This window comes from Schistocerca nitens, chromosome 1, assembly GCF_023898315.1.
Source record: "Schistocerca nitens isolate TAMUIC-IGC-003100 chromosome 1, iqSchNite1.1, whole genome shotgun sequence".
In the NCBI taxonomy this organism is placed as follows: Eukaryota; Metazoa; Arthropoda; class Insecta; order Orthoptera; family Acrididae; genus Schistocerca; species Schistocerca nitens.
Window position 1 is genome coordinate 88,231,925 of NC_064614.1, and position 21,773 is coordinate 88,253,697.

Consider the following 21,773-nt stretch of genomic DNA (forward strand, 5'->3'; position numbering starts at 1 on the left):
ACCTCTAGCCGTAATAACAGCCTTGATACGCCTGGGCATTGAGTCAAACAGAGCTTGCATGACGTGTACAGTTACAGCCGTCCATGCAGCTTCAACACGATACCACAGTTCATCAAGACTAGTGACTGGCGTATTGTGACGAGCCAGTTGCTCGGCCACCATTGGCCAGACGTTTTCAATTGGTGAGAGATCTGGAGAATGTGCTGGTCAGGGCAGCAGTCGAACATTTTCTGTTCCCAGAAAGGCCCGTACAGGAACTGCAACATGCAGTCGTGCATGATCTGCTGAAATCTAGCGTCCATTGTTCAAAGTGCCGTCAATGCGAACTAGATGTGACCGAGTCGTGTAACCAACGGCTCCCAATACCATCACGCCGGGTGATATGCCGTATGGCGATGACGAATACACGCTTCCAATGTGCGTTCACCGCAATGTCGCCAAACACGGATGCGACCATCATGATGCTGTAAACAGAAACTGGATTCATCCGAAAAAATGACGTTTTGCCATTCGTGCACACAGGTTCGTCGTTGAGTACACCATCGCAGGAGCTCCTGTCTGTGATGCGGCGTCAAGGATAACCGCAGCCATAGTCTCCGAGCTGATAGTCCATGCTGCTGCAAACGTCGTCGAACTGTTCGTGCAGATGGTTGTTGTCTTGCAAACGTTCCTCATCTGTTGACTCAGGGATCGAGACGTGGCTGCACGATCCGTTACAGCCATGCGGATAATATGCCTGTCACCTCGACTGTTGCTGATACGAGGCCGTTGGGATCCAGCACGGCGTTCCGTATTACCCTCCTGAACCCACCGATTCCATATTCTGCTAACAGTCATTGGATCTCGACCAACGCGAGCATCAATGTCGCGATACGATAAACCGCAATCGCGATAGGCTACAATCCGACCTTTATCAATGTCGGAAACGTGATGGTACCGATTTCTCCTCCTTACAAGAGGCATCACAACAACGTTTCACCCCGGTCAACTGCTGTTTGTGTATGAGAAATCGGTTGGAAACTTTCCTCATGTCAGCACGTTGTAGGTGTCGCCACCGGCGCCAACCTTGTGTGAATGCTCTGAAAAGCTAATCTTTTGCATATCACAGCATCTTCTTCCTGTCGGTTAAATTTCGCGTCTGTAGCACGTCATCTTCGTGGTGTAGCAATTTCAATGGCCAGTAGTGTAGCTTCTCAATTGGTCCCAAAATGGCTGAGTGCACCTCGCTTGCCAACAACTGGCAGACTCGGACGGTCAGCTATCCATGTGCTAGCCAAGCCCAATAGCGCTTAACTCTAGATTTTTAAATTATGGTGAGACGTATCCGATTGTGACAGTATTTGTACCGCTGTTAAATATTTACGGGGGTTGCATTTAATCACATATGACGGCTGTTCTAATGGCAAACCTCGTTAGATAACCCGTAAAAAAATATTTTTTTTAGGCCGCTTTGATGGGGTACTGAATTACAAGCTCTTCGAAATTGCAGAATCACCAAATCAACAAGTTTCCTCTGTCCACGAGACTGAGGTTATCACCTGTACAACTGACTGAAGTAACACGAGTGAGGAGTTACAGCTTAAAATAGATTTCCTGAGCACGAGTCCCACCAAAAATACACGGATGCGCCCAAACATTACGACTACTGCCCACCGGAAGTTGAATCTTGGCATTTCGGGCACTTGACGTGATGGGCACACCAGAGACGAATGAGTTGTCATTCTAGCGATGATACTGGTTGCAAACAGGGAAATCCACTGACATAAGCGATTATGAGAAAGGGTAGATTGTTGTGGCCCAGCGCCTGGAAACGAGCATCTCGGAAACTGCAAAGCTGGTCGGCTGATCCCCTGCTACTCTCGTGAGCATCTACAGAAAGTGATAGAAGGGTACTGAAACCACATATTGGTGACATGATGTTGGACGTCCACATCTCATCACAGAGCGTGGAGTTTGGAGCTTTCCTGCTCTGTATACCGGGACAGGTGGCCATATATGGCAGATCTGACAACAGCTGGTACAGGCGCCACTGTTTCAGAGGACACAGTTCAGCATACCGCTGAACACTGTGCTTCGCAGTTGACTGCACATCTTCCCCTGTGGACCCGATGACGTCATCAATTATAATTGCAATGGACGCAGGATCATTGAGATTGGACCGTGGCTCAATATAAGCGTCGTCTGCTCAGATGAATCAAGTTTTTTGCTACACCAGGTTGATGGTCGTGTCCAGATAAGCCATCAGTGAGACAAATGGCTTCTCAAAACACGCACTGCACCACCTACGCAGACCGACGTGGGTCAATGTTATTCTATGAGGAAGATTTACCTGGGCTTCTATAGGATCTATAGTAGCAACGGAATACACCATGACAGCTATACAGGGTGTTACAAAAAGGTACGGCCAAACTTTCAGGGAACATTCCTCACACACAAAGAAAGAAAAGATGTTATGTGGACATGTGTCCGGAAACGCTTAATTTCCATGTTAGAGCTCATTTTAGTTTCGTCAGTATGTACTGTACTTCCTCGATTCACCGCCAGTTGGCCCAATTGAAGGAAGGTAATGTTGACTTCGGTGCTTGTGTTGACATGCGACTCATTGCTCTATGTTTGGGCAGGCATTGTTGGTGATGTCTTGATTGGGCCCCATGTTCTTCCACCTATGCTCAATGGAGCACGTTATCATGATTTCATACGGGATACTCTACCCGTGCTGCTAGAACATGTGCCTTTACGAGTACGACACAACATGTGGTTCATGCACGATGGAGCTCCTGCACATTTCAGTCGAAGTGTTCGTACGCTTCTCAACAACTGATTCGGTGACCGATGGATTGGTAGACCCGGATCAATTTCATGGACTCCACGCTCTCCTGACCTCAACCATCCTGACTTTCATTTATGGGGGCGTTTGAAAGCTCTTGTCTACGCAGCCCCGGAACCAAATGTAGAGACTCTTCGTGCTCGTATTGTGGACCGCTGTGATACAATACGCCATTCTCCAGGGCTACATGAGCGCATCAGGGATTACATGTGACGGAGGGTGGATGCATGTATCCTCGCTAACGGAGGACATATTGAACATTTCCTGTAACAAATTGTTTGAAGTCACGTTGGTATGTTCTGTTGCTGTGTGTTTCCATTCCATGATTAATGTGATTTGAAGAGAAGTAATAAAATGAGCTCTAACATGGAAAGTAAGCGTTTACGGACACATGTCCACATAACATTTTCTTTCTTTGTGTGTGAGGAATGTTTCCTGAAAGTTTACAGGGTGTTTCACTAAATGTGTTTGTGTCTCTAAGTTACGAAGTAATAGGCGACGGAAATATTTATTACGGTAAGTCACCATAAGAAACGTTACACTGTCTGCGGAGCTATGAACATAGTTTACTGTGTTATTATCCAAAGAGTTACAGCAAAAAGATACAATTTTTTAAATGGAACAATAGTTGTTTCTGTCATGCACTGGAACCAGCAACAGCAGCTGTGTTTACATCAATTTAAATTACATTCCTATAACTTTTAGTTTGGGAGCTACAACCCTTCAAAGTTTCAGGGACAGATACCACTCGCTGTACATAATACATGGCTGTGTGGTGGGTGATGGATGTTCTGGCGGTGGGAAGTTGATTTAAATGAAATGTTCAAATGTGTGTCCATGTTCGTGAATTCACAATGCAATGCGCCTTCTAAAGGATCTGCGGACGAGATGTAACATCGCCGGTGTCACGGAGCAACGTGCTTCCTCGATGCGCCGTTTTAGATCATCTGGGGATGTGGGTTCAGTGACAAACACGATCCTTTAGATATACGCACAAAAAGAAATTTAATGGTGTTAAATCGGGCGACCTTGCAGGCCATGACTGAGTACCATGGCGCCCCAACCATCTTCCTGCAAACCTGTTTTTACACTCCTGGAAATTGAAATAAGAACACCGTGAATTCATTGTCCCAGGAAGGGGAAACTTTATTGACACATTCCTGGGGTCAGATACATCACATGATCACACTGACAGAACCACAGGCACATACACACAGGCAACAGAGCATGCACAATGTCGGCACTAGTACAGTGTATATCCACCTTTCGCAGCAATGCAGGCTGCTATTCTCCCATGGAGACGATCGTAGAGATGCTGGATGTAGTCCTGTGGAACGGCTTGCCATGCCATTTCCACCTGGCGCCTCAGTTGGACCAGCGTTCGTGCTGGACGTGCAGACCGCGTGAGACGACGCTTCATCCAGTCCCAAACATGCTCAATGGGGGACAGATCCGGAGATCTTGCTGGCCAGGGTAGTTGACTTACACCTTCTAGAGCACGTTGGGTGGCACGGGATACATGCGGACGTGCATTGTCCTGTTGGAACAGCAAGTTCCCTTGCCGGTCTAGGAATGGTAGAACGATGGGTTCGATGACGGTTTGGATGTACCGTGCACTATTCAGTGTCCCCTCGACGATCACAAGTGGTGTACGGCCAGTTTAGGAGATCGCTCCCCACACCATGATGCCGGGTGTTGGCCCTGTGTGCCTCGGTCGTATGCAGTCCTGATTGTGGCGCTCACCTGCACGGCGCCAAACACGCATACGACCATCATTGGCACCAAGGCAGAAGCGACTCTCATCGCTGAAGACGACACGTCTCCATTCGTCCCTCCATTCACGCCTGTCGCGACACCACTGGAGGCGGGCTGCACGATGTTGGGGCGTGAGCGGAAGACGGCCTAACGGTGTGCGGGACCGTAGCCCAGCTTCATGGAGACGGTTGCGAATGGTCCTCGCCGATACCCCAGGAGCAACAGTGTCCCTAATTTGCTGGGAAGTGGCGGTGCGATCCCCTACGGCACTGCGTAGGATCCTACGGTCTTGGCGTGCATCCGTGCGTCGCTGCGGTCCGGTCCCAGGTCGACGGGCACGTGCACCTTCCGCCGACCACTGGCGACAACAGCGATGTACTGTGGAGACCTCACGCCCCACGTGTTGAGCAATTCGGCGGTACGTCCACCCGGCCTCCCGCATGCCCACTATACGCCCTCGCTCAAAGTCCGTCAACTGCACATACGGTTCACGTCCACGCTGTCGCGGCATGCTACCAGTGTTAAAGACTGCGACGGAGCTCCGTATGCCACGGCAAACTGGCTGACACTGACGGCGGCGGTGCACAAATGCTGCGCAGCTAGCGCCATTCGACGGCCAACACCGCGGTTCCTGGTGTGTCCGCTGTGCCGTGCGTGTGATCATTGCTTGTACAGCCCTCTCGCAGTGTCCGGAGCAAGTATGGTGGGTCTGACACACCGGTGTCAATGTGTTCTTTTTTCCATTTCCAGGAGTGTAGTTCTTCCACAACAGCACGCGCATAATGTGCTGGGTGACTTCGTGCTGCATCCACATATGGACTCTCGTGTGTAGACACACATGTTCAAGGACACCACCCAAACTGTCAACTATAAACGCGCGATATAACTCACCTGTCATTGTACCTGGGAAGTAGTGTGGATCGATGATTTCAAAATGGTTCAAATGGCTCTGAGCACTATGGGACTTAACATCTGAGGTCATCAGTCCCCTAGAACCTAGAACTACTTAAACCTAACTAACCTAAGCACATCACACACCTCCATGCCCGAGGCAGTATTCGAACCTGCGACCATAGCGGTCGCGCGGCTCCAGACTGAAGCGCCTAGAACCGCTCGGCCACATCGGCCGGCGATGATTTCATCCCCAAGGATTCCACATCATACATTAATAGACCACCTACGTTGACGGTCGACAGGTCGTATCCACCGATGATTGTCTGCGGCCCAGAAGTGCAAGTTATGGCGATTCACTGCTCCATAATTTGTGAACGTGGACTCATCAGAGAACACAACACCTTGTAAAGACTCCAGCGTGAAATTCCGCATGGCCCATTCACAGAACGTAGCTCTCGCACGGAAATCGTTCCCATGCAGCACTTGGGTCAGTGAGAGGCGGTACGGGTGAAACCTGTGGCTGTGTACTATACGCCACACAGATGTGAGACTGACACCAGCGACTGCAGCAACTGCTCGTAAGCTGTCATGAGGATCGTGGTGTACTGCAAAAAATGGCTCTGAGCACTATGGGACTCAACTGCTGAGGTCATTAGTCCCCTAGAACTTAGAACTAGTTAAACCTAACTAACCTAAGGACATCACAAACATCCATGCCCGAGGCAGGATTCGAACCTGCGACCGTAGCGGTCTCGCGGTTCCAGACTGCAGCGCCTTTAACCGCACGGCCACTTCGGCCGGCTGGTGTACTGCAGCTAAAACAAACACCTCCGTCTCCTCCCTTCTTGCAGTTCTTCGTCTGTTACTGCGGCGCATTACTAAGCTGCCTCTTTCCCGAGGTTATTGTTCGGCACGTAAGAACGTAATGGCTGCCGGAGCTCTTCGCCTAGGATATCTCACGGTGTACGCCATGGCTGCTTTAGTGGCATCGTGTCGGCACTCGCCGAACATCAGCAACATGTCAACGTACTCGTTGTTCCTGTATTCCATCTTCATCCGGTGCCAGTAACTGTGGTATATTGAGTCCCGTTTGTTTGTGTGGCTCGAACTGTCAGGTATACGGCCGTGTGCGGCGACAGTCGGTAGTCTAACAGCGCATCGAGGAAGCTTCTCGCTCCGTGCCACCGGCAACGTTACAACTCGGCCGCACCACATTTAGAAGTCGCATTGCGTTATGCGCAGCGTATATGGTATCTGCCCCTGAAACTTTGAAGGGTTGTAGCTCCCAAACTAAAAATGATAGAAATGTAATTTAAATTGATGTATACACAGCTGATGTTACTGATTCCAGTGCACAATAGAAACAACAATTGTTCCATTTAAAAAATTGTACCTTTTTGCTGTAACTATTTCGATAATAGCCGCGTGGGATTAGCCGCACGGTCTAAGGCGCTGCAGTCACGGACTGTGCAGCTGGTCCCGGCGGAGGTTCGAGTCCTCCCTCGGGCATCGGTGTGTGTGTGTGTGTGTCCTTAGGATAGTTTAGGTTAAGTAGTGTGTCAACTTAGGGACTGATGACCTTAGCAGTTAAGTCCCATAAGATTTCACACACATTTGAACATTTTTTCGATAGTAACACAATAAACTATGTTCATAGCTCCACAGACAGTGTAACGTTTCTTATGGTGACCTAACGCAATAAATATTTCCGTCGCCTGTTACTTCGTAACTTACAGAGGCAAACACATTTAGTGAAACACCCTGTATATAATATGAATATTACTACGGACCATCTCCATTCCTTCGTGTTTGGTGGCCTTGCCGACAGCAATAGCATTTTTTTGCAGGATAACTGTCTGTGTCACGAGGCTAGATTCGTGATACAGTCACTTGAGGAGCATGATAGTGTACTCACGTTGATGTCTTAGCCGCCAGGTTCACCTGATCTGAAACCGATGGAACACATTACGGATGCTATTGGATATCAACTCTGCTCTCACAAACCACGGGCCCCGCAATTTGCGGGAATTGCGAGACCTGTGCGTAAGTATTTGACTCATTAAACTCTCGGAAACCTACCAAGGAATTCGCGGCTATAATGCGTTCCAAAGGTGGACCAACACAGGGTACATACCATGTAAATGAGTAGTACATAACGTAAGCATGTCGGATGGAGTCAGCTGTCAGGGCAGGAACTGTTCTCCGCCGATGTGTCATCTAGAGAGGAACTGTTGCTGTGAGAAGATGAACTTTAGGGACACTACAGATATGAATGAAGGGTGCACCATGCGACTCAAGAAAGTTTGAACATTTCTGGACTAAAATAACAAAAACGGAAACTTTTTTTGTTAGGCTTTACCTTGATGGTCATAGATACCGAATGAAACAAGCAAGTTTACCGTCACCATTTACTGTTTATTTCCACAACACGTTTTAAAGGTTCAAACGTCCATAATCAGGTGGATTCTATGGATTCTTGTGTTATGATTCTGGAGTAATCTCGGGCAATGTCCGGTAGAGACATTTATATTTTCATTCGTACTTTCAGTCAAATACCCCTAAGAACTATGAGCCATGTACTGAACTAGTGTTTTGTTTTTCTCTGCTAGGCAGTGCCACAAGTTACTCCAAACTCGTAACACAACATACACATGCTAATTACTCCATGTAAATGCACCTAATGATGGAGATTTATGCCTTTGAAACGTGTAACCGACATAAATAAAAGGTAAGTAGCTACTACTTCATTCGATACAAACGTGGGTTCTAAACTTTTATTTCCTGCTTTACAACAGGGACAGCATTCAGTGGATTCTTCATGTCATCACAGGTAAGACCAAAGATTTTTACATCTGCCATTTCACTTATGTACGGTGATACTTCTTTTCATTAAGAATGCAATACTTACCCACGTCCTTGAAATACTATACAGGGTGATTCAAAAAGAATACAACTTTAAAAATGTGTATTTAATGAAAGAAACATAATATAACCTTCTGTTATACATCATTACAAAGAGTATTTAAAAAGGTTTTTTTGTCACTCAAAAACAAGTTCAGAGATGTTCAATATGGCCCCCTCCAGACACACGAGCAATATCAACCCGATACTCCAACTCGTTCCACACTCTCTGTAGCATATCAGGCGTAACAGTTTGGATAGCTGCTGTTATTTCTCGTTTCAAATCATCAATGGTGGCTGGGAGAGGTGGCCGAAACACCATATCCTTAACATACCCCCATAAGAAAAAATCGCAAGGGGTAAGATCAGGGCTTCTTGGAGGCCAGTGATGAAGTGCTCTGTCACGGGCTGCCTGGCGGCCGGTCCATCGCCTCGGGTAGTTGACGTTCAGGTAGTTACGGACAGATAAGTGCCAATGTGGTGGCGCTCCATCCTGCTGAAATATGAATTGTTGTGCTTCTTGTTCGAGCTGAGGGAACAGCCAATTCTCTAACATCTCCAGATACTGTAGTCCAGTTACAGTAGCACCTTCGAAGAAAAAGGGACCAAAAACTTTATTGGCTGAAATGGCACAGAAAACGTTCACCTTAGGCGAGTAACGTTCATACTGAGTTGTTTCCCGCGGATTGTCAGTGCCCCATATACAGACATTGTGACGGTTGACTTTCCCGTTAGTGTGGAAAGTTGCTTCATCACTAAACACAATCTTTGAAACGAAAGATTCATCTGTTTCCATTTGAGCAAGGATAAAATCACAGAAATCGATTCTTTTAATCTTATCAGCTGCAGACAGTTCTTGAACCAATTTCAGACGATAAGGTTTCATAACTAACCTTTTTCGTAGGACTCTCCATACAGTTGATTGTGGAATTTGCAGCTCTCTGCTAGCTCTGCGAGTCGATTTTCCTGGGCTGCGAACAAATGCTTGCTGGATGCGTGCTACATTTTCATCACTCGTTCTCGGCCGTCCAGAACTTTTCCCTTTGCACAAACACCCATTCTCTGTAAACTGTTTATACCAACGTTTAATACACCACCTATCAGGAGGTTTAACACCATACTTCGTTCGAAATGCACGCTGAACAACTGTCGTCGATTCACTTCTGCCGTACTCAATAACACAAAAAGCTTTCTGTTGAGCGGTCGCCATCTTAGCATCAACTGACGCTGACGCCTAGTCAACAGCGCCTCAAGCGAACAAATGTACAACTAAATGAAACTTTGTAGCTCCCTTAATTCGCCGACAGATAGTGCTTAGCTCTGCCTTTTGTCGTTGCAGAGTTTTAAATTCCTAAAGTTGTGGTATTCTTTTTGAATCACCCTGTATTATGTGCATTGATATTCTTCCAGAATCATTCTTCTGTTTTGGAATATGGGTTTTCTGCTTCAGGTGAACAAGACTCTACAGCAGTTGCTTTCCAGTGACCGCCTTGTGGGAATTATGAAAATCTTATCCGACCGCATATCTACAGAGGATATTCTCTACAGTGCGGACAACATGGACACAGATCTCGATTCTGACGCCAGTGGATTTTGTATAAGGGCATCGAATGGAGATGCAGTCGCAGTTGCCAGCACTCTCAACTCAGTGTCAGTATAAATACAGTCCCAAGCTAAGTATGAATCAGCTGTTAACTGCCTGCATCAAGAAACATCCATTCTTTGAATGGGAGGATATGTGAACAAAAGATGAAGTGAATTGTAGTAGTTGTGTGTGCTATATCAGACTCTTGCACTGTGTTCCAACAAATTCTCAGAATTCAGTCCACCAATGCTGCTGCACAGCAAACATAAAAAAATATGTCTTTGAAATTTCCTGGTTTACTAACACTGTGTGCCAGTCTGCGACACGAACTCATGATTTCGCCTCTTCTGGGCTATGTTCTTACCCAGCCTCACAGCATTACTTCTGCCTGTATCCTGATATGTATGCACCAAATATCCATTTCATGGCATTCCAATACAACCGAGAGGTTCCATCTTCAGCTCTACTGTTCTGACCACAAGCAGGTCAATCGGGTCCCACCCATCAGCCAATAGCATCACTTGGATGCGGTGTGCTCGTGGTAAGCACACTGTCCTCCCAGCCGTTGTCGGGTTGGCATACCCAGACACACCACGACTACTTGCTCAAGTATCTCCTCAATTGGCATCATGAAACTGAGTGGATCCTGTTTCAGTTCTGCCACCAAGGAAAACTCCTTGGCAGTATCAGGAATCGAACCTGGGTTCTCTGAGTGATCAGCTATGAAGATAGACAAAGTTCGTCTTACCCCTTAAAATACAATTTCTGACATAGTCATCCATAGAAATTTATCCAAGAAGGGACCAGATTTGATATAACTGATTCGACGTGTTTGAGAATGTGTCATACCCCTGTAACTAAATTTGACAGGCAGTACACTAAATGTTTCGTATGTCAGCAGATTGATAGTTTCAACACCATACTTTTTGAAAGTAAATCATAAAATTCTAGAATTTTAAATATGGCAGCACTTCAGCAATGGTGCACATAGAAACTTGATAGGACTGGAAGTAACAGCCAACTATTTACAGAATTAAAGGTTTGTTAACCCTTTACCATACTTTCGACAAAAATTAATTTGTCTTCTTAATAAGAAAAATGGCTTCAGCATCCATTTATGTCAATATGTGATTTTACGAGTTCGTTTTTCTTATGAAGAAGACAAATTCAAATTTGTCGAAACCATGGTAAAGGATTAAAAAACCTTTAATTCTGCCTACTGGTTGTTTGTTATTTCCAATCCTATCAAGTTGAAAGCAGATTACTTTGTTACCCGAAAGGTAAGCATACTTCTTTATTATGTGTAAAGTACAATTTTTATAGTGTCATTATGAGTATAGAGTCGCCCTTTTCAATTTAACAATGTAAAATTACATCCCCCATGTGGTTAAATCCAGCACCACCAACGAGTTACAAAATACACTTAGAAATATTCACAAAAAAACTTTTTTCATATAACAATAATGTTAGTTTCACACAGAAAATTAAAAATCTGAAGAAGGAAACAATTAAAAAAAACTGGATATAAGCTTGTTGGTCAACAAAACCAACTGCAGAAATGTCACTGATTAATACTTTTCGAAATGGAGAAACAGGATATAAACTTTAAAAACGGTTATTCAGCTTTGACCCCATCTACAACACATCGTTTGCTTACAGAATTTCACATCGCGATAACGGATTTATTAAGCTATTTGCTTGCTTTATGTTTTTCAGATTTGTCTGGTGTAATTGAGTTCAAATAAAATCTGCTTTGAAAACTATATTTTTTCGTTGTTTGGATGAAACGTAACTCAGGCCAGACAAACGTGGGAAGCCTTCCGAAACAAACTCAAAATGGCCGTTATAACCGACTCTTAACCGCATATGGCTTACTCAATATGGTCCTCGTTTTCCCAGTTTAGCACGTTTTTGTGCAACCACGAAAAAAACTGGAGTGTTGAATTCGTAATTCTATTGCTGCGTCTCGAGCTGTATTGCACTCCGTGGAGTTTGAGAAAGTCACCATTGCTGGAGTAGAGAGCTTTTGACCTTGAAATTTCTTATTATTTTCTGTCTTGTAGCGCAGAAAATGATATTTTCTCTCTTCAGTCAACACATTTGATTCCATACACGAAGTCTGGATGAACTCTCTCACGTTATTGCAAAACCATGCTTTTGAGAATCTGTTACAACCGCTCGGTGACTGTAGAAAGGAATGTGATAGGAGAAAGCCGTGACTGATCTTCTTTGACCACATACAAATGGTAAATCATTGTTATGTAGCAGAGGGATGGGGCGTCTTTGTGAAATTGTGGACATGCCTAACAACCGAACAGACCAACACTACATACACGTTACTAGATCCTCAATGTTTTCCGTCACGCTGCGCAATCTGTGATGTAGTACAATCGCAGAAATCTAGAAATATGTCAGAATTCTGTGATAAGTAAAACTTCTGTGCTTCAAGTTCCATGAGGGGTAAACCGTCCCCTACTCCACTTACGGACCCCTCTGCTCCTCGGTAATGGATTTACAGTGACCTGAATCAATTGTTCCACAAGGGTGACATTTTATTCACGTATTATACAGCTTGTAGAGTGAACAGGTTCTTAATCACAGAGTTACAGGCTGCCTACGACATTTTGCACAGGTGAGTAGATGTGTCTAAGTCGCTGTTTTTCCTTCAGAAAAAAATACTCGTCGGGCTAAAATCATCATTATCATCGTAGCCATCATCAGCACCAGTCATCTGGCATCCACTGCTGGAGAAAAGGTTCCTCGGAATTCATCCCTGCATTAAAATCCTCATCTACACACACCCAAGTAATTCTTGCTTGTTTTCTAATGTCACCTACCCATCTTCCATTAGGTCATCGTCTCAGCGAAGGATCTCTTTGGGCCAGTTACCACTCGTGTGGCAGCCTACACGTCCCACCCACCTCCATTTTGAAGGGTGTCCCATAAAGAATGCAACTTCTGAGTGCATAATAACACATAAATTTATTGATGACATTAAGTAATTGTGCATATTATTGCTGTATATGCCACCTGTAATCATGTATGAAATATTACTGGTTTCTCCACACCTACTCGAGTATTTTCTGTGCCCCAGATCGTGCAATTTTGCTTGTCCACGAAGCCGTTCAACAGAAAGAGCACCTCATCAGTGAACATTATTTTGTTGATGAAATTATGAAATTATTATTCACTCTTTATTTCGTAAGCACCCATTGTACAAATGTTTCACTCTTTCCACTTTCGTTTGGCTTCAGTTCTTGTATCAGTTGGATTTTCTGGCCAAAGGTATATATCTTTTTTGAAAACTCGGTACATGCTAGTTACCGCGCGGGATTAGCCGAGCGGTCTAAGGCGCTGCAGTCATGGACTGTGCGGCTAGTCCCGGCCGAGGTTCGAGTCCTCCCTCGGGCATGGGTGTGTGTGTTTGCCGTTAGGATAATTTAGATTGTGTGTAAGCTTAGGGACTGAAGACCTTAGCAATTAAGTGCCATAAGATTTCACACACATTTTTTGCATGCTAGTTCTGGCAATATCCAACTGCTGTGAACGTCGGCGAATAGGTTTCACCAAACTTACAGCAACATTATCACTCACTATGCCCACGTTTTCAGCAGAAGGGCTAACACAAGGTCGCCCCGAGGGTTTATGTCCACAACCGAACCAGTTTACCCAAATTTAGTGATCAGTCTCGCATAGTCGTCTTATTCGATGCATTATATAGACCAAACATTCCATTGAGTTAGCGAACAGCTTTTGCACCGACATTCACCACATTTGTAAGACGTTTTCACTATGACAACACGCTGTTCCGTTGTAAAGCGCTTCGTTATTGACCACAAAGGAATCGGATGAAAATCGTGCCACTTTCAATGCTGCCAGCTCACTGGAAAGTAATTGCGGGCACTTCAAAAGCTGCTTTCTCTATGGAATACCCTTCATATTCATTGAAACCATAATTATATCGTCCGCTCATCCTGCTCCCTGATCCGTCCGTGGTTCCTATTTGTGCTACCAATTGGCAATACGCATCTGTCCATTCCTCGCTGAACACTCTGCATTCTTTGACAGTTTTGACATGGAACTCAATGTCTCAAGTCTGAACTGACAACATAACCTCATTGTAAACTTGTCTTTTCAGAAACAGTAGAAGGTTAGTTTGAAAAACCTTAGTATTCCTAAAAACACTCCACACAATTTTGCTCTTCCATTTGTATCTCTTTCTGTCCAGCCAGACATTGTCTTCAAGTTAACCACATACAAACACTCATCAACTGGTTCTTCTTCTTCTTCTTCTTCATTCATTCATTTCAGCCGACATTGGAATAAGTTAGATCCGACACTTTTTAATGTTCTCTGTCTTTCTATTACCCCAGTAATGTTTCATTCTTTCTCAATTGTTTTCCTTTCTTCTTCAGAGCTTTGGATCGTTCATTTCATTTTGATTTTGACTTGGAACCTGTCTTTCTTGCCTTGGGTCACTTTTTTGCAGTTTTATCTGTGAGCATATTTTCTGTGATTTGTAGTTCTTTTAAGTCTTCTGTTTCTTTGTTACAGAAGTAGTCAAAAAAAATTTTTTTTTCATTTTGTCTATTTGTGTTCATACTCAGGATGTGACCATAAAAATCAATTTTTCTTTTCTTCTTTCAGTCTGAGAGTTTTTCGATCTGTTGATGGATCAGTTTGTTCCTATGTAATTTGGGGCCTAGGATGTTTCTTAATATCTTCCTTTTTTATCTCCAGCCTTTCAAATGGGCCATGGTTGCTGATGGACAGCGTTCCGGCAGCGTGTAGCGCTTCTGATCTCATTACCGTGCTGTATTGCCTAATTTTTGCACTGCGTGAGAGAGACGTTTTGTTATACGTGTCCTTGTTGCGTTGGAAGGCCAGTACAACTCTATTTATTCTAGATTCCATAGTTTTTGTCGATGACATTGCAGCTGATCCACTCTCCAAGATATTTGAATTCTCTAACGATTTCTATTTTTTCCTCCCATTTTAAGACTCTTCGGTGGTATTTTTATGTTTGTCATTATGTTGGTAGTTTCGAAGAAGATTTTGAGACCAATTTTTTCTGCTCATTTTTATAGTCCGAGTTTGGTTTCTTCTCAGGTCTCGACTAGCAGGACCATATCTCTGCAAACGCTAGGCAACTGACTTTGTCTCTGTTTTTTATTCCGAGTCAGATTCCGCTATGCGTCATCGCAGGGTTTGATTTCTAAAATTTTAGGTGTCGCAACGCATCTCTCCAACCATACAACCGCTCCCCCCCCCCCCCCGCCCCTCACCTCTCCCTCAACCACAGCCGTAAAAATTACCAGTTTCGAAAACTTACAGTGAGAAATCATTTTTTTACAAAATATTATTCTGAAATTCAATTTAAAATATCATTTCCTATAACCAAAACAATAAAACGACGAGATTCAACATAAGCAACAGGTGCTTCCCTCTGTCCCTGTAGCTGTGTCACTTTGCTCCTCAGTCTTGCTCGATACTAATCGACACAAGACGATAGTCTTCGTGACTGTGGCGTCACGTTTTCAGCTGCTACCACACACACACACACACACACACACACACACACACACACACGCACATACACATACAGTACCTCGCCCCACGGCCCTGCCCATTGCATAACATCACGTTGGTCATTGCATAACACCACGTTGGTCACATACTGTCACTTCACTGGTGCTGGCGCAGCTACAAATTACAGTTACATCGCGATTTAATACAAGCACTATTTTAAATCTCTGATGCCGGCTTGTCCCAGTGAGTTAAGAAAACAATTCCCTCGGATGTGCCGGAAAGCCGTTGCGACCGAAATTCTTTGTGTTCCACTCTCTGACCACTTTTTCTAGGGCACAGTTAAAGAGCAATGAGGAGAGTCCATCCCCTTGCCGTTCACCAGTTTTTAACTTAAAAGAATCAGTGGGTTATCCCATGAATTTAACTCTGGAGTGTGTGTTTGGAAGGGTTTCTCTGACCAGGTTTGTGGTTTTTGTTGTCTTTTAGTGTAGAGGTGAGGGATTGCCAGTCTGTTGAGTCGTATGCTGCATATGATTTTGCTCTATTATTTTATTGTTAATTAGTACTATTTTCTTTTAGATATGTTCGTTATACATTACTTTAGTCTTACTATGTTTGATTTGAAGCCATTTTTCAAAGCAACTCTTTTAATTTTTTCCATTCATTGTTATAGTGTTCGCACACTAGAGACTAGCTGATTATTTTCACCAACAAAACGTTGTCCCACAAACGTATCGTTGGAATGTAATCTTTGTTTATTTTTTTACATTTTAAGCATTTGACAACGTCATAATGTTTAATTAGCAGCTCGAAGAAATCAAGATACTTCCATGAAACATAACAATGGTGTTTAGTGCTGTTTACATATTCACCCTTCAATACGACACATTTTTCACAATGGTGGGTGACCTGGCGGAGACCTTAGTTGCACAAGACTGCATTTTGGTTCTTGAGGAAATGTTCCACCTCGATAATCATCTCTCGTCGTTCTGGAGACGCCTGCCACGGAATGTTTCCTTTATACGAGGAAAAACTAAGAAGTCACTGGGTGCCATTTCAGGAGAATGCTTTGTGTGAAGCAAAATTTGATAGCCCAATGAAGCAGCATGCATCACAGTCTCCTGTGCAGAACGAGTTGCAGTGTTGACAGGAAGCGAAAGCACCTCGTTGGATACGCTCCTCCAACGATGGGTCTTGACGACCTCACTTATCTCGTCAAGAGATTTGGGTAGTGTACTTCTCTGACAGTTAGCATAGTCTGGTAGCACCACACCATGGCAACTCCCAAAAGACACACAGCATCACCTTGCTGGTTGGGTCTTCACCTGCTTCAGTAGAGCCGGCCGATGTGGCCGAGCGGTTCTAGGCGCTTCAGTTTGGAACCGTGCGACCGCTACAGTCGCAGGTTCGAATCCTGCTTCGGGCATGTATCTGTGTGATGTCCTTAGGTTAGTTAGGTTTAAGTAGTTGTAAGTTCTAGGGGACTGATGCCCTCAGATGTTAAGTCCCGTAGTGCTCAGAGCCATTTGAGCCATTTGCTTCAGCAGCGCTGAATGCACTTGTTTTAATTGCTTGCTTCTATCGTTTGTCTTGGGATGATAGGGAGATACCCATAATTTGCACATAGTGATTAGGTGCCTAAAAAGGCCGTATGGTGAGGCCTGGCATGGCTGCAATAGCCGGCCGCTGTGGCCGAGCGGTTCTAGGTGCTTCAGTCCGGACCCGCGCTGCTGCTGTGGTTGCAGGTTCGAATCCTGCCTCGGGCATGGATGTGTGTGATGTCCTTAGGTTAGTTGGGTTTAAGTAGTTCTAAGTCTAGGGGTCTGATTATCTCAGATGTTAAGTCCCATAGTGCTTAGAGCCATTTGAACCATTTGGCTGCAATATTTTTGCTGCTGCATCTATTCGGCAGGCTGTTTTAATTTGTGTAACCAGTCGCAAAATCCAGCGGACGGTGACCTTTGTCATGTTCAAGATGGTTGCAAGATATTGAAAGCTGATCCTGACAGACTTTTGCTTTTTATCTTTTCGTGCCTCAATCTGTAAAAAAGAACCCTTCCAGGATTGCTTTGTTGTCCACCTGTCTGTCTGTCTGTCCGACTGTTAAGCATCTTTTTTCTCAGGAACCGGTAGAACTATCAAGTTCATTTTTGCCTCATACTAACGTCTGTGGTCCCCTGGCAGCGTTAAAATTTTAAACTTGTAAGTCAATTAAGTAAAAAAAAAAAAAAAAAAAAGAGCCCACCCGGATGGCCGCGCCATCTAACGCGCTGCTTCCTGAGCGGGAAGGCGTGCCGGTCCCCGGCGCTAATCGTCCCGGCGGATTAGTGTCGAGGTCCGGTGTGCCGGCCAGCCTGTGGATGGTTTGTAAGGCGGTTTTCCATTTGCCTCGGCGAATGCGGGCTGGTTCCCCTTATTCCGCCTCAGTTACACTATGTCGGCGATTCCTGCGCAAACACTATCTCCACGTACGAGCACACCATAATTACTCTCTACCACGCAAACATTTGGAATTACACTCATCTGGTGTGAGACGTTCCTAGGGGAGGAGGGGGGGGGGGGGTCCACTGGGGGCCAAACCGCACAAACCGCACAATAACCGTGGGTTGGGTGTGGGGCGACGGTGGGGTGAGTGTTATGTTGTGGGGTTGTGAACCACTGATGGCTACGGTGGGACGAAGCCTCTCTGTCGGTTCTAGGTCCCCAGTTTAGTACACAACACACAAGTCAAAAAATACGACCATCTATGTCGAATATTTAGATACTGGAAAACTCATCTTCAAAAGCGACCTAGAATCATGGAATTTGCAGAGACGCACTGTTTCAGATTACAAGTAAAGGGAAAAAACCGGAAAATTCTTAATTTGTAATTATATCATACGAAAAGAATGTTTTTTTGATCATTTTGTATCCATCCCTCTGTCTGTCCGCCTATTAAGACCCCTTTTTCTTTGGAACAAGTTGTTATATCATGTTCAAATTCGTGTCACACACAAAAGCTTATGATTCCTTGGCGGTGTAAAACATTTACGCTTGTAAGTCAATTTGAGAAAAAGATTCGACCATTTATGTCAAACATTTAGCAACTTGCAAACTCAGTCATCAGAACCCTTCAGGGTAATTCCTGTTAACCTAGAATCATGAAATTTGATAAGAAGCAAGATTTTACAGTAAAAGCAAAGTAAAAAACTCTTAAAAACGTTAAACTGTAGTTATATCACATAAAAATATCTTTTTGCCATTATAACATGCGTTGCACTCGTCATCCATCAAAAGGATAATAGATGAACATTACTGCACACAAACTTAAAATGCAAGTTGCACTCACGTTTCAGTAAGTAAATAAAAATCTTTTAATAAGTCTTCTTCTGTATCTACATATATAAACATAATCCTCCACTCCCTTGTTTTTGTATATCGGGGCTAGCCTGAGGAACTACTGTAGAGATCTTGATATGCTCTCGGAACTCCTGGGACAGATATTCCGTTACCGAGTGCCGTGGGTTTCGAATCCACACCAGACAGCATGGACCTCAATTACCACTAGAGGGCTCTGCAGCCGTCACTCTGTAAGCCGTGGCTGTGCGCGCTCCTGGCCCGAGTATAATGTGAGGGCGCCACGGTGGAGCACGTGGTCCCGGTTGCCAATAGCGACATACCCTGTCATGTATTTAAGCATCTGCCTCTTGCTCAGTGAGTCCTCCTCCACCTGACGACCCCTCCTTCCCACTCACCTCAATTCCCGTCGCTCCACCATCTTTGTATCCCTCGACCTCGAACGCGCCGATGACCGTGTATGGCACCCCGGCCTCCTCTTCAAACTCTAGACTTACGCCCTCCCCATCAACTATGTTCGCCTGGTAGCCTCCTTCCTCTCTCACCGCCCCTCCTATGTTACCATCCACAACTCCAACTCTTACACTTTCTACCCCTCCACAGGTGTGCCCCAAGGCTCCGCCCTTTCCCCTCTCCTCTACCTCTTATACATGGCAGACATGCCGCAGCCCCCACCACCCGTCCATCTCCTGCAATATGCCAATCACACCGCCTTCCTTGCTCTTGCCCCCTTCCTCCAACGTTCCCAGCGCCACCTCCAGTCCCACCTTGACCCATTCACTGCATGGTGCAACCAATGGCTCCTTAAGATCAATCCCTCAAAGACTCAGGCAATCATCATAGGCCGCACCACCCCCTCCTTCTGCCTCCTAGATTTCTACCTTACCATCTATCGCCGCCCCATTGGCCTCACTCCCACCTTCAAGTACCTTGGCATCACCCTCCACCACCACCTTTCCTAGACCCCCCAGCTCCTCACAGTGCAAGCCAAGGCACCTAAACATCTCCGTCTCCTCAAACTCCTCTCTGGTCGAACATGAGGATTAGACTCTTCCACTATCCTACATACCTATAAGTCCCTCATTCACCCCATCCTATGTTATGCCCACCCTGTTTGGATGTCCGCCCCCCCACCTACTACAAATTCCTCCAAATCCTTGAGTGCCATGCACTCCACCTCGCTTATTGCATCTGTCTCCCATCCCCCACACAGATCCTTTATGATCTGATTTGCTTCCTCCATCTCCTCCTGTTCCTTTTAATGAATACGGATTCTATACGTCTCCCGCAAACTGGATCCCCCCCATCCTTTAGTTTCCCGCATCCTCTCCCTCTCTAGCCTGCTGCCACCCCTGTACCACAGTGTCCTGCCTAGTCTCCACCTCCACACACTCCATACCCTCGCCCAAGGTGGCTTCCACCAACTCCCCCTCCAGGATGATGTCCTCATGCCTTCCATCTACCCCTCCTTCCAGATCTAATCCCTCCTTCTTCCCCCCCCCCTCCTTGGGGCTCCCTCTCTCCCTCCCTCTCCCCCTTCCCTTCTTCCTCCTTTTTCCCTGCTGACGAACACCTTCTTTCTCCTTCCCCCCCCTCCCCTGGGCTTCCAGCTCCTTTTCCTTCTCCTCTCCACTGCCCCCTCCTACCCCCCTCCTGGTTTCCCCCTACCATCTTAGCTCCCCATTTTCTTCCCCCTTCCTCCCTTCACCCCGTGGTAGGTCCTCTTCGGTGCAGTGATATATAACGTGTTCATTGTGGTGTCAGTGTTTCTTCAGTGTTGTGTGCAGTACTACGTTCCACCAGCACCAACAGAGACGCCAGTATCATTTATTTGAATTCCCACTGTGGAGTCTTCTTTGTTTTCGTGTCGACTCACAATGTTTCAAGAATGGTTCAAATGGCTCTGAGCACTATGGGACTTAACTTCTGAGGTCATCAGTCCCCTAGAACTTAGAACTACTTAAACCTAACTAACCTAAGGACATCACACACATCCATGCCTGAGGCAGGATTCAAACCTGCGACCGTAGCGGTCGCGCGGTTCCAGACTGAAGCGCCTAGAACCGCTCGGCCACTTCGGCCGGCTCACAGTGTTCATTCTTCGCATGTGTGTGTGCCTGTGGTCTATGTTGTTTTTAAATCTACCATTTACACTCATCTATTTCTGTTCTTGTTTAATCAACACTTTATACCATTCTATGTTATGTGTACTTTTCTCATTTTTTTCTGTAACTCTCCGGGCTGAAGAGCGGAATATTGTGCCGCAGTCAGCCCGCCCCATTTCGGGGAGTGAAATAACAAAAACAAAGCTCAATGAGGCAGTCTGATATTCGTGTGAGTCTATCGACATCTCGCCTACAGACAGCGTGTTTACTTTACTTCGTTTCCGTGTACGTGTGGACGTTGTGGATTCGTGAGGTTCTCTCTTGTAACCGCATTGCTTCTTGCGTGTTGTTGTTCATAAGGTCTTGCTCGATCTTCCATCATTGTTCTTGTCCGTCCTTTCCCGTTTGTTTTGTTTGTTCACGGGCCGCCCCCGTTTGGTCCCGCCGCGCTTTCATTCTCTGTAATCCCGCGACAGTTCCGGTCGCGGTTACAACAGATATCTTGCCAGTATCTATACCGAAAACAGGCAAAAATCGTTGAGATTATAGATTCGCAGTTTGGGTGAATTATGTGTAAGTCTCCACAGAACCCTCAGTGTGAGAGTCCTACTTGCAATTGACCAGTGTTTTTTACTGTCGCCTCGGCTGCACTTCTTTCTCTGCCTCGTGATGACTGGGTGTTGTGTGCTGTCCTTAGGTTAGTTAGGTTTAAGTAGTTCTAAGTTCTAGGGGACTGATGACCACAGATGTTAAGTCCCACAGTGCTCAGAGCCATTTGAACCATTTTTTTCGGCTGCACTTCGCTGTAAAATATCTAGGCGTAACTATTCAGAGCGACCTT

The 21,773-nt window shown here is 45.4% G+C and overlaps 1 protein-coding gene across 1 annotated transcript in view; it reads left to right on the top strand.

Annotated features, from left to right (window-relative positions):
• Window positions 1–21,773, top strand: part of LOC126242207 (scoloptoxin SSD20-like) — a 63,722-nt gene that overhangs the window by 22,991 nt on the left and 18,958 nt on the right. The window contains exon 3 of the mRNA XM_049948111.1: window positions 9,828–10,027. Coding sequence (XP_049804068.1) covers window positions 9,828–10,027 — 200 coding nt within the window. The remainder of the gene's footprint in view (window positions 1–9,827; window positions 10,028–21,773) is intronic.